Genomic DNA, 14,176 nt, shown 5'->3' on the forward strand with positions numbered 1-14,176 from the left:
ATTCTGGTGCAATTTCGTTTATACTTTATAGTCACAAAGGCGATATTCTTCACTGCATTTAATGTATCCCATAGAAACAAATGTTTTGTATAATCAAGGAAGATATTTTCGATCATTTGTTTACCTTTTCAATTAAATTTTTTGTTATAAATTAACTCTGCTGCAAAATTTCCAAAAATCGCACAATCGGCACAAACTTGTTGGGGCCCTCAACACTGCGAGGCCCTAGGCATTCGCCTACTCCGCCTACCGTTTGATCCGCCGCTGGATGACAGGAAGAGAGAATGGAACGGAAAGAAGAAAAAGACTTGGAAAAATCATGCCAACCAGCAGAACAGTTAAATTTTCGACGGGTACGACGGGTCATCAATCCAGCTCTCTGATATTTTTGTTCAGGCTCTGCATCTGGATCACCTCAAGTATTTTATAGAATGGTTTGTCAGGTGTCATTTGAAAGAAATGTTCACTAGAGTTAACGAATCTATATCAATACGCAACATTGAGCTCATTGTATATCTTCATATATTCCATTGAAGGACTCTATTGACTTAAAGCTCCAAAGACTTCTGTACATTCAAGGGTTCGGAGGAAAATCTTTTCGACCATTTTGCTTTGCTCATAATGACAAAACTTTTACTTTTGCATAGACGCAGTGCCCTAATTTGAGTTCTTAGTTTATGAATACTTTGCATAGTCTCGCCCTCGATCGTCATTGTTTTATATTGAGATATTGTCTCAACCTGTAGAAAGACCGGTCGGCAGCCAGTACTCTTACACAAATTATCAATATCAGTACCAGTAAGAGTTTGAAAGTGCTTGACAGAAATTGCAAAAGAGCTCACTGCGTCATTCGCTCGCTTTCGTGGACCTGACGCGGCAAGCGTTACAACGAACGAAATTTTATATATAGATGACGATGCAGTAGGAGTGGCTGATCTGATGATCAGTCGGCTGTGATCTGGATTGTTTCGGAAACTTTCCTCCACAATAGGTTGTAGTGTTTTGCTTACTGAATCTTTTGGGAATAGTCTTTAACAAGAATCTTTAGTAAGCTGTCATTCAAATCAAGAATCGTCTCTCAAAAGATTCATGAATCCTCAGAGCAGTGGCGGATCATGCCTCTTTTGTTTAATTGTTTAATTGTTTATTGAAAATGTCGATAAAACATTGACAAACGTTACAAATAAAGACGCGATAGCAGTATGGGACGGGAGCATATTGAGATTATTGGGACGTACAGCGGACAGTAAACGCGGCTACAGAAATCGGCAACCGAAATTCCTGGTTCAAAAGCGACACTGGCGTCGTTGAAGGTGCAGCAGATTTTTACGAAGGGATCGGAAGAACCAAATGCTGCTCTCGTCTCTTTGATGAGTAGCATCGACCAAGCACGGCCATCTGCCATTTAGCAGTCCAGCAATAAAACCCACTCTGGCGCGATTAAGACCCTCTGCTAAAAGGGGCATCCGAGCAGCAGACTCCTGGTCCGAGAACCGAGGCCGCTACCCCAGAAACCAAGTTCAGAACGTGTGGCGCGGCGCTGAACGGATTCCAGGCGTGCAAAGGGTCGAGTTGGAACGTTAGAATGAGCCAATGTGAATGGCGAGTGAACGAGTGGCCAATCCAAGAACCCTACTTCTTCTGGTTACCACGTGGTCAAGGAGGTCCTTGAAAGGGAGCCGCGCGTCGAGAAGTACGCCGAGATCCTTATCACAATTTTGTCGTTCCAAGGTCTGATCGACGACCAGATAACCGATTTTTGCAGAACTGCGTGAGCCGAATGTGGTCCTTAGGTTTTCGTATAATCTGGCAGATTTTCGCATCGCCCTTGTACAAAAGGTAATTGTATGCTGGCAGTACGGAGGCCTCCTCAGTGCAGCTACTATCCAATCGGTGCTTGGTGTCTTATCATTCTCAGATGGTTCGAGTCGCTTTAATCAATGCTCGCTAGTAGTTCATTCGTACATTATAGCAAGAGCACAATAAAGGCCCAATAGCTATCGCTGTCCATAATTGACCGTCTTTGTTACATGATGCATGCAAACGCGAAATAATTCTCAAAGTTTGCTCCATAAATTCCACCACACCGCAAGTTGCGGTAAAAGGCAGCAAATGTGCTATTTTCTACTCCTGCTGCAATTGTTTCAAACGCTACCGATCCATTACGACCCCCACCGCCCACCGTAACGATGACACTGAAGTTTACGCTCTACACGAACCGCTGTAAAACCGATTAATTCAACCAAACGTCATCGCAACATATGGATGTAACACGCACGGTACCTTTCGCCGAGGACCTTGGCGGGGAAAACAGCACAGAAAAGGAGGAAAATTTACATACCAATAGCACAGCATCGTTCGCATGGGTGTGCCCGAGTCAAGTGCGCTCGATACCCGGTCAACCGTTAGCAGTGCAATCGCCGGTAACCATGCAATGCAACGTATCGAGTGCCACAACACGTTGCCTTCGCATTCCTCCGCATCCGTTGGCATTCGAGTCCACTTCGCGCTGTAACAAATGGGATACAAATGCGGGAGAAAGAAAACTATTTGCAGTCCATTTATTATTTATTCAAACGGAATGGCAATCCACAAGCATTTGCAGAGTCATTTGCAACGAGACGCCTACCGTGCAGTAAGCAGGAGACGTGTCGACCATCCGGAGCTCGCTCAGCAGTTACAGCGATACAAACGCACCCCGCGGTGTACCACACCAGCTACAGCCATAAGTCGTCTATTCATTAGCAGGAAATAAGCCACACGGGATGGGTAGAGTGCAGCTTTCAACTATAATGTGTTTGCTGTTGGTGGGCACGTTTCTATTAGTGTTGTCGCCCATGGAGGCGGTCAGTGCTGCTCCCCAGCGGGGGAGTAACGCCACCGAACGCAACACATACTCCCCGATAGCGGACATTGGACGGTTGGCTGTGGGTGCTACTGGGTTGTTTGGACAGTTTTGGAACACCGGGACGCGATTAGGTGGAGAGTTTTCACGCCGAGCGTTTGATTTCCTGAAGGTAAAAAAGTAACGATTAACCGAGTTTGGATGTTCAATGTCGGATAAGACATGAAAAACCGGGAACAAAGTAAAATGCTTCCCTGGATCTGATGATTTGGTGTTCTACCCGATGAATAAATTATAATCGTACAAGCACTCTTCTTCCGTGGGTTATTTTGTGAAGTCTGAAAACAAAAAGATCAGTTGTTTTTTGGGGAATATTCTTACAAAATAGATATCGTTAATCCTCAAGAATTTTGCTTCTCCTCATCCGTTGGTTAATATTAGCCTCTACTGAAGTATACTGATGCATCCGATCTCCACCAAATTCAGCTTTTCTGGATCAAATAAGTCCTGCATTCTTCAGCACATTCTCTACTCACACAAAATTTCCAAATGTAAACTGCCTTCTGCTCAACAACGGCACAACAACCTCAAGAGGTCTAGACCTGCAATTGCTAGCTTTCTTTTATTTTATTTTCCCTTTGCCGGATAGTCAGTCCTACGTCAGTCACGGATGATTGCTCCGGATCGGATTTTGTACCGGTCCTGTCGTGTGAAGACTGGCGCGGCTACTAATAAATCAACGGGCTGCTCGAATATAAATAAAATCTCTAAAGATAGAGATCTCTCGTTCTTATAGAGATCTAACGAACTCATAAATGTGCGACGTACATCCGGGATTTCTTGTATTAATGGAGAATTTTGAATCTTAAGAGTGTATGTTGTGGAACTAACACTAAGGGCCATTTCTCAGAACACTGGGTTTCCAAATTTCACTTCTCAACAAACGGGTACTATGAACATCACCAGTAACTAATTAAGAACATCACGTCAAACATCGTCTCTAGCTATATTATTACTACTCACTCCATCAAACTGTCTTTATCTAGCGTAAGATTAAGGCCCGTCCAATAGTAAGGTTCGGTCAACTGACAATAAGAATCACCCCATCACGAACTTTCTGCAAAATAAAGAAAATAATGTTAAAATATTGTTTTTAAAATAATAGCACGATACCATTCCCACGTCTAAGTGATTCTTGAAACAAACTACAACTGCATTACAGAGCTACTTCGAAAGATTACGAAAACTGATCATCATCATTGCTTACCTTAGCCCACTTGTGCGTTTTATAGCGCAAGAGTAGAACATTGAGAAATAAACCATGATCTCACACTGATGTTTGATACTGTCAATATGAACAGATGCTCCTTGCACAGAGTTGCGCTGTTGGTTACGCACTCCCCATATCACAACAATCACCGAGTGAAGCATCTATAAAACAGTCTCTTCCAAGCCGAAGCCTGATCATTGTTCAGTCGCAGCACTACTGTTTACTGTAATTATAATGAAGCTATTCGCAGTCTTGTTCCTGATAGGCGTGCTTACGATTGCCTGTGCTAAATCCGCCCCAACAGAAATGAAAGAAGAAACGACCACAGCATCCGAACCGGAAACCAGTGACAGCACGCCGGAATCAGACGAATCGCCGGACGTGAAAACGGACGACAACGCGAAGGATAAGCCGGACTTGAGCCCGATCGACTTCGTGTCGGAGGTGATCAAATCTGCAATGGATCGAGTTACTTCCCGTTTGAAGGAGCGAGTGAATGTGGTTCCATTCTCGTTTTAACACACACGCCTCCCAGCACCTTTCGGACTCTTCGTCAATGAGCAACAACATAAATACAAGCTTTTCAGCGTGAATACTTGAGACAGTGGATTTTGTTTTGTTTCTTTATAATTTAAACGCCCCAGCAGGGCCGATGTTCGTACGTAAACTAGACATAAAACATACTCGTGCGCGATACACATATACATATCGTAAGTTATGATCAGCTGCACATGGTGTAGGTGTATTCTTCTTTTAGCAAATCATAATTGCAGTTTTGTTTTCGTGTGAAAAAGAGAGCGGATGTTTCCTTTGTTTTCCTTTTTTGTTTCGTGCAAAACGAGAACACAGTCTGGAGTGTACGGAGTTGTAATTAGCTAATGCGTTTGATATGCGCTAAAATATATGTATATATATATATATATATCTAAACAATTATGATTAAAACTGCACTGCGCGCAGATTAGACGAAAGAAAATCTCACATACACTCGGCACACGCACACCTTCCTATTGCTGCAGTACATATTGAACTTTGAAATGAAATAAATACGCGCGTCTCGATGCTGTCTATCACGGATTCATATGCTAGCTGTGCGATCGCGCACCATCGCTTACGGTTTGCACTAACGAGCGAAAACTGCTACCCTAATGTGTTCTATACTGTCGGTTAATTGTACGAAAGATGTACCACACTTGCCACGACCCGTTCGTTTGCTCGGATAGAGGGTAAATTAATGAGGAATGAACGAGAGTGCATCCGAAACCACATGTAATAACTTAGGCAAGATGTCTGACTGAAAAGTACAATCCCTCATTAAGGTGTGTGCTCTCACTGGCAGTTTTATATTCCGGTCATTGATTTATCATCTGCAGACTTCATTCCCTTTTCTTTACCTAGTGACTTTAGGGCGTCCACCATAGTAAGAGAGCAAAACTAAATTCGATCCTCTTTTCGCTAACCCCAAACGCGGCCAAAATGAGATCTTTGATTTGTTTCGTGGTGGAGCGGTGAAAGCAAAAACTTACACAACGAGAGCAGCACACTACGGGCCACTCCACATCTAACAGTAGGAAGGAACGAATAGATGCGTTTGCTAACCTATCTTGGCTAAACCATCACTTATTTATACTAAACCGAAACACTATCGCATAAACATCAAAAGAAACCCACACAAACACACAAAATAAGCATAAGATTAATCACGTTCGAAAGTGGCTTCTTTCACTCAACAAGCTTGCTAAAATACCTTTTTTCTGGTTAAAAAAAAACTTAGTACATTTCAAGTACACGCAGTACTTTCTTTGTTGCCTCATCATTTGCATTGTGAGTGTGTCTAATTGCAACTCGTTTCATTAATCATTCGACTAAACGCAGTACTTAAGCGATCCATCCCAGGACCAGCCGGCAACGGTAGGGATACACTTTAGCATTCTCTAACGTATCGCGTAACTCTACATTCTACATAGTTCTAGTCGCATTAAGAGATCCCCTGTCGGCCGCCTGCCTTTCCATCGCAACCCAGTCTCACTTCAGAATGGAAAACGAACGAACGAAATAAGAAAAAAATCTTACTCTGTCCTCTGTCTTACGTGTTTCACTAAACAAAATGGCAGCATTTGCATGTCTTTCAGCGTGTCCTAACCAAGTACCGGACCCGTGTGTCACAAGGTGCGTGCGGAGTGTGTCTGTCCTGTGTTTGACGTTGCTTAAATAGTATCTGGTCACAAAATGGTTCTATATAGTATATATATGTATACCGTACTGAATAGAAAAGAGCATAATACCGCATAGATAGTCGGATGAAGGTGAAGTAGAAAATGTGCACCGTCCACTATATTCTAGCCTATTCCTGCCCATACTCTTCCGCGTGCCTAAACGAGAACAAACATTGTTAATATCAATGTAATTAACATACTTTACACTCCCTACTGCCCGCAACGCCTGTACCCCGTTCCATAAACTCACCTCGATCCTTGCTTTTAAAAACGATTATCATAGAATATTATGTTTTGCTTCACACTCTCTCTGTTTCGCTTCACATTTGGGAAATTGACAACTCTTATGCACCGGTTCATCGTTTAATTCTCTCACTGTTGTTCGTTTGTTCGAAATCATGTTCGCTAGCGTCTACTGTGTCCTGTTGCAAAACAGCAACGGTAGTACATTATAGTACACCGTTACATTTCTCCACGATCGGTTTGTCACACAAAAGTGTGTCTATTCTAACCACTTTATACGCTATGTCGCCTACGGTAAAGCAGTTTAGCGCACAATACTGTTTGCTTTCCTACCAAATAGTAGCGAGCGCTGTTTATTTTCTTTTAGTTCATACCAAGGATTCGAATCCCGTTCGAATCCGATCGGTTAAAATGACCTTAAGCATCTCTACAGCAAAAGCACTGTGAAAGATAGCTTACAACTGTTTCACGATACAAAGGTAATGATTATTCATTGATCTCATTCCAGCCGTGCATTTAAAATCGAATTGTTGATCTAACTGTTCCCATTAATGCCATTTTGTTTGGGCGGGGAAACAACAGATGGCAGTAGCATTGGTGTGAAGGTGTGTACCTTCATTACAATACCGTATGTAATAATAGCGGTTAGCTGATGGAGTCTATTTCCTAGTGCGCTAATCATTTGCTAATACAATGTAGCCATTATTCAATCGAACGCTCGAATACGCTCTGTAGAATAGAACAAAAATCAAACGAACACTATTCTACTGAGATGGAAAGGTGTGAGCAATGTTTTACCGATGAGTTGTTCCTTCCAGAAGGAGAGTTTTAAAAAACATTTGTTCTATCTGCACCCTGTCCTTGTGTCCTTATGTTTTCCCTTAGCAAGCAGCTTACAATCGAGTCTCTGAATGCGGGCACTGCTATTTACACTTCTTCTATCAAACTCACACTATTCCTACATACACACTCTCCCACATGCACCACGCCAACCCGCAATAAGATTTATCCACTAATGTCGAAACCATGTCCCCCAGAAAAGAGCACCTCCCACTAAAGGTAGGAATGTGGATCGACTGAATAATACAATAAAATCATCAACCATCAATCAACTTTCTCACGCACCAACCCAGGATATTGGCCAGCGGAGGGCGGTAAAAAAGAAGAGGTAAGGGAGGAAGGGTCCTGCCCAGCCGAAAATATCACATGCCAAGGAGCGCCAGCTCGCTCGTGGCACACCCGAAAAGACGAAGTGCGCGCACCATTGAGGGTGAGCTACGGTGTTCTCTCATTACTTTGCTGCGATAGTGGCCGTACTTGTTTCAAGTATTTCTCCACCATTGCCACTATCGCCACCACCACCACCCCCACCATTCCCATTGCTACCACTATCCAGATGATATGGATGATTTTGATGGCCGCGATGATTTCCGTGCGATATGGCATCGTTGTCCATGAGCGTCTGCAGTTTCGCCTCCGGTCCGGTAGAAGCTGCACCCGTGGCAGCCGGCGTTGCAGGCCCGGAAGTCGCTGAAGAAATACCGGCCGGAAGTACGCCGGCCGCTGGAGATTGTTTGGTGGGTGTTGATGGTTCCTTCTTACTGCCCCCACCATCCGTGGTCGATTTGTTTCGTCGGAAGAAGTTTAGTCCACTCTTTTTACTGCTCGTTTTCGTTGCCTTCGGCGGTTCGGACGTTCCATTGTCGCTGGACGCGTTGGAAGATGCCATCGATTCGCTACTACCACCACCATTCACGGCAGGTTTATCGCCACCGGATCCGGTACCTGAGCTTAACTGTGCGTTGTTAGCGGCACTGTTGTTGCCGCCAGTGCTGCTACTATTAGCAGCGATGCTACTAGCGCTGCTACTGCTGCTGTTGCTACTTTTCGACGAGCGAAACATGGGAAAAAAGTTGTGTCCCGAAGAGCTTTTTGTCGGCTCCTTGGCAGGCATCACTGGCGTAGAGTTTGTCGGTGACGTTTGTGGCACAGTTGGAGAAGAAGACGAGGTCATTGGGGGTGCGGTGTTCGCGATAGCATCCGCGTTAGGCAGTGTTATTCCGTTGGTTTTGCTAACCGTACCGCTGCTACTACCATTGCTAGAAGACAGTTTCAGACTTTCAGTTTCCTTCGTCAGCATCTCATCGTTGTTGCTCGGTCCGTTCGCGGTGGTCGGTGTGATGCCGTTGGTACCGATCGTACCTTCAATACCGTCCGTAACGGATATCGCTGAGATCTGCTGTTCAATACTGGTGAGTATGGAGGAGTTGCTGTGGTTGTTGAGATTAATTGCACTTTGTTGTTGATGATGATAAGGGTAATGCTGTTGCTGCTGCTGCTGCCCGGTTGAACCAACCGATAAGGGAAAACGACCCTGCTGTTCGTGTGAATTTGGAAGCTGCTCGTATTGCTGTTGATATTGCAGGTGATGCTGATGCTGTTGCTGTTGCTGATGTTGCTGTATCGTTTGCTCGTAGCTGGGTGCACTGTCCGGACCGAACTCGGTGTAGACGACTAGATTCTCCGGAGGACCATTATCCGAACGGCCCTTATCACGACACGCCTGTACCGCACTCCATACGTCTTTCAACTCACCGGACAGGTCACGATCTTTGAGTATTTCAGGTTTTCTAAAAGAAGGCAGACAATTAAACATTAACAAGCGGAAGTTTAAATTAATTAAAGGTAATTATAGGTAATTTAACAACTATCGAATTTGATCTTTCAAAAGGTTGATTGTCACAGTCTTTAAAGAACTGATTCGTCAGGACGCCACCGTTATTAACGTAATAGAATTCCAAATAAAAGATCAGAAAGTCCTTAATCGCTTTTCAACTTCCATTTGTCGAAGGTCGGGAAGGTTCCATTTATTAAAAAGGGGGTCATATATTCTCATATATCTTGAAATAAGTAGAACAAAAATCACCTTTGCAATACTTGTATGTTTCCTGACTATAGCTTCTCTATTACAAAACAAAACTAATCCTGCTCTAAGTAAAACCATAAAATAATAATATTGCTCATACGTTTCATCGACCAGTGACGTCGCTTCTCTGTTCAGCAATATTGCCGTCATAGTTACTCACCTCGACAGATGCAAAGAAGGATTCATGGCTTCCACAAACTCGCACATCAAATCGACCAGATTCATTCGTTCCTAAAATAAATAGCAAATAAAAAAAAAACGCGTACAGCAAAGGTACACCACAATGAGTCGAGAGCCATACACACATAAAAGCGGCACGGAAAGGCGCCGTTTGTTTGTTTTATGCGATATGTATATATTTACCGGTGTGTCGGGGCATTTACGACCAGCCTTCTTCAGTACCTCTGGGCTCGCCATTACTGCATAGACTAGCGGTGGCACTTTCGGGCTACCGGGAGGAATCTGCGAATAAAAATGTAAGATGAAGGAAAAAAATAAAATCATACCGTCAAAGTAAGAAAACGTAAGACTTGCTTTCTTCGCTCGAACATGTCTATTACTGTGCGGTTATGTCTCCCCGGAATTTCCCTCCCGCAAGAAGGCAGGTAATGGTCGGTCACTACCACCAACGCTCCAGGAGCTGCTGGGAGTAACACCTGCCCTGTCTGTCCTTCCGCCTGCTGTCCTATCAAACCTTTGCCTTTGTAGCACACTTCTAAAGCATAAGCATCATAACTTTACAAGAGCATTAAATTTCACTTTTATCAACCCCGATGCTTCTTCTTTCGCACATTAAGCAACAGTGTGTTGTTTTCCTTTCTTTTGTTGAGTGGTTTACTTCTTTCTTTGTCGCCAATAAAACCTCCCGCTGGTCTCCCACACCACCAATGCGGTTTTTTTGTTCGTTCGTGTGTCATTTTCATTTCATTTCATTTTCCTCATTTCTCCATACCGCCCGCACGCAACGGGGCACGGCGTTTATTCAATTTTCAATTTTTCATTTTCTCTTTCCATACTGTGCCGGTTTCCACTTTGGCAAACCAATTGTTGCGCTCTCTTCGTAACACCAGCAAACGTGCCGTGGTTTGTTTTGCTTACTTTTTCCTTATAAGCATAATTACAAGACACGCTTTTACTCTCCAAAAAAAATAAAAAAAAATAGTTAGATCAGTCGCACATTTGTTCAGTGGCTTGGTTCATGTGGCTTCTGGTTTTCTTCAGGCCGGGGATGCAATGACGCACGGACCGTCCGACCGAGATATATACGGTAATTTCTTTGTTTGTTAAATATGTTTAATCGAAAAAAACAAAATAATCATAATTATGTACTGCAAACAAAACGAAATAGAGAAATTTATATAACAAATCCACTGAGCTAAAAGGAAATCAGCCAACTTTTATACCCGGTAAATTCATTCCACAAATAAGCTGCAGACTGGAACTGATCAATTAAAACAACAAACCAAATAAAAAATGTAAAACTTTCCTTCGATCATCACCGTTGATTAGAATGTTTAGTAACATTAAGTTGTACGTTGCCTCGTCCAGCTTTAATTAAAGTTTCAATTCTTTCCCCTCATGCCGGACGAATGATGCGATCATACTCTCCTTAATTCATCCATACCCATGCTAAATGATGGGTTTGTGAAAGTTTCCTATCATCGAAGTGCGTACAACGTGTGAAGCAGTACGTTTGATTAAACTTTTTTCTCCTTTGCCGGTGCTTTTCTTAACGATTTCGTAATTAACGCGCATTGTACGTAAGTTGCTTTTATGCAATCCAGCTATAGTTGCGAGTTTTCCCTTTTACTCATATTTTACTCATAAAATTGATGAGTGTGACACGAGTGTACAAACCAAACTATTTAATAAAGGACAGAGAGGTCTCTGTAATGAAACACCTAGGTGAGTAATGCACAATAAATAAAAATTAATGACTTTCGAAGAACCACTATTTACATAGTCGAAGCATTTACATTGGGTCGCCAATGAAATATTTGGTAGCTTTAATATTGAAGTTAGTTTTAGATAGATGATTTTTAGCTAAAACCCGCCTTCAAATGCAAAATGCAACATTTCCGAGCACCGATCAATGATGTCGATCGTACATTGTCTTGATTGCAGATTTATAAACAAATGAATATTATAAGACAATTGTAGTGTGAAGATTTTTGTAACACAATGGCCTGGCAAGTATTGCAAGTATTCTTTGTTTTGCCGCTAAAGGTACAGGGTTCTTTTCAGACTACTCATTATAGTGTCGACTCAACTAAAATTTTATTCCCTCACTCATTTCAATCTTTTCTTGTGCGATTTTTTCCGACCGTAAGTGCGTACGCGAATTTCCTTCCGGCATCTTCAAACAAATCGCCTTTTAGTGATTTCTCCTTTCTTTGTCCCTCGCCGGATGTTTCGTGTGCATCATGCTCCACCCAATATGACGGTCATAAATCAATAGCAATATCTTTTGACCCGCTTTTACCGCGAAGCAAACTTCCTACACAGACACTTGGGGCTGGGGCCAGAAAACTCCACATACCTTGCCCACTTTCATACCACCGTACAGCGGTATCGGTGCGTCCGGATTGTCCGGGTTGGCGATACGCGTCCAGCTGAGCACGTTGATGAACACCTCCTTCCCGTCCACGGTTCGCTCCTTGATGCACATGTGTGGCTGCGGTGGATTCTTGAACGTTCGCGATGCCCGCGATCGCCGATGGGGGAAATTGTTCGGTATACCATCGATCGTCAAATCCTGCTGCTGTGCCTGATGGTTTTGCATTCCTACACCGCCTCCACCACCAGCACCCGCTCCTCCGCCTGCTGTACCGATGTAATTCTGGTACTCGACCGGGTGGCTTGGTCCATTCTGCAGTGGGAAGTCGTGCTTGGGTGAACTGTTCTGCCGGATCGCGGTACCAAAATCGGACCCGGAATTCATCGTGTTTTGGACCGGAAGGATTCACACACACACACGCACAAAACTAGCACGACTTGAGCGAAGGATTCACACACACGGTACAGCACCACACATAGAACTTCTCTAACGCTGTGGGGCCACTTTTATTTTTGCGCACCCCCTCGATAATTGTGTGTTTGTGGGAAAAACGCACCAAACGGGTCGGTTCGACGTTTGACGCTTCACTAGAATAATTCCGCTTTATCGATAAGTTGGGCCCCGTTCACTTGTCTGGCACTGGCTCGTCCTAAAAAGCGTAGCTGGCACTTCTTCCGCCCAACAAAACAAACACAACCGTGCCAAGTGTGTGCAGTATTGGAACCTTCATGTGCTTTTCCCGGTTCAGCCACGCAGACACAAAAGGAAACGATAGTCCTTGGAAGTGTAAATGATAAAAAAAAACAACAACACTCGTCGGGAGACAAAGGTGCCTTCGTGCAACAAAGAATCAACCTGCTAGAGAATGCACCGGCGCACGGATGCCACGAAGAAAGGTACGCGAAACCAGCACCAGCAGCAGCCGAGACAGCCAGCACATCACCACGGCCAGCCGCACACTAGCACACTGCGAATAGCACAACACCACGTGCAACTTTTCCGCCGCCAGTGGGGGGGGGGGGGGGTTTGTTGTTTTTGATGTTGTCGATGTGTACTTCTTGCCAGCAGCCAATGGGTGGATAGGATGTAACGCTTCTTACGGTACTGCTTCCATCCGATTTCCGGTCACCGAGATATTATGCACAATGGTTTCGCTGCCTCGAGATGGTGGCGGTCGCAGTGGTGTTGTGGCCTGTTTCTCGTTTGCTCTTTTTCTGTCGTCGTTTCACGGTATCTTCGCGTTTCCTAATCACGACAATGCAGACAACCATAGTTGACGTGGTCGACGGCGGCGACGGTAATGCAATAAAACTGCATTCTTCATTGACAGCACAGCGCAACCACACAGTCTATAATGGTCTTCGTCGTCGTCGTCATCGTCATCTGCTGCGATGCAGACACACACGGATCACGAGCAAGCGGCTTTTGAAAGGAAGATGTAGCAAACGCTAGTAGGCCGCGGTGTGTAATGCTTGTCTTTCCGTAAATGATACTCTGCCCGTTACACTACACAGCAAGAAGAGATGGAAGACCACATACGGCCCATGTGCGTCGCTCGGGCTGAATGGTGGTCTGATGAGGATCGCAAACCGAACGCACAGATGATTTCCGTGAAGAATCACCGCTCGGTCGCAGACAGATCCTGCAGGTGAAAAAGAAAACAGAAGAAATGAAAAAGTGCCTCTTGCCCAACACTATCCCTACATGTGATCAGTTGTTTGTATATTGCTGTGGGATGCAGGCGTGTCCATGGGGTGCGTGGCGCATAAAATTATGCTGCTACTATTTTGGGAGCATTTGTTTACTCGCACCTACTGTGCGGAGATCATTACCGTACCGTACACCCACACACGTTCACATGATGTGCCTGTCTTGCCGCTAACCCGCTTCGTTTGACCGGGAAAAACAACAAACCAACACCACTGTGCGGAGGAAATTGGGTAGGAAAATTCACACCCACTCCCCGATTGTACGTTTGGGATGATTTTTCCAATACGCTTGCTTCTCTACAGGCGTTCCTCGCGAGTTCCGTTCCTGAGGGATGGCAGTGTGAGTGAAACAGAAACACAACAAATCGAACCAGACACGCAGCAGGCCGTCTGCTGGAGGAGTATCGCCC

The 14,176-nt window shown here is 44.2% G+C and overlaps 2 protein-coding genes across 2 annotated transcripts; one reads left to right on the plus strand and one right to left on the minus strand.

Annotated features, from left to right (window-relative positions):
* The first annotated feature begins 4,320 nt into the window (after positions 1–4,320).
* LOC128302040 (uncharacterized) lies at positions 4,321–5,037 on the plus strand. Its single transcript, XM_053038755.1, has one exon. It carries the CDS (start codon positions 4,350–4,352, stop codon positions 4,632–4,634), a length of 285 nt encoding a protein of 94 aa, XP_052894715.1. The 5' UTR covers positions 4,321–4,349; the 3' UTR covers positions 4,635–5,037.
* On the minus strand, positions 4,967–13,659 carry LOC128302039 (homeotic protein female sterile). The gene is made up of 4 exons (XM_053038753.1): positions 12,040–13,659; positions 9,864–9,962; positions 9,661–9,731; positions 4,967–9,204 (listed from the first exon to the last, which is right to left on the minus strand). The coding sequence occupies exons 1-4, from the start codon at positions 12,439–12,441 to the stop codon at positions 7,866–7,868; spliced, it is 1,911 nt and encodes a 636-aa protein (XP_052894713.1). The 5' UTR covers positions 12,442–13,659; the 3' UTR covers positions 4,967–7,865.
* Positions 13,660–14,176: the final 517 nt, after the last annotated feature.

This window comes from Anopheles moucheti, chromosome 3 (genome assembly GCF_943734755.1).
Source record: "Anopheles moucheti chromosome 3, idAnoMoucSN_F20_07, whole genome shotgun sequence".
Classification (NCBI taxonomy): Eukaryota; Metazoa; Arthropoda; class Insecta; order Diptera; family Culicidae; genus Anopheles; species Anopheles moucheti.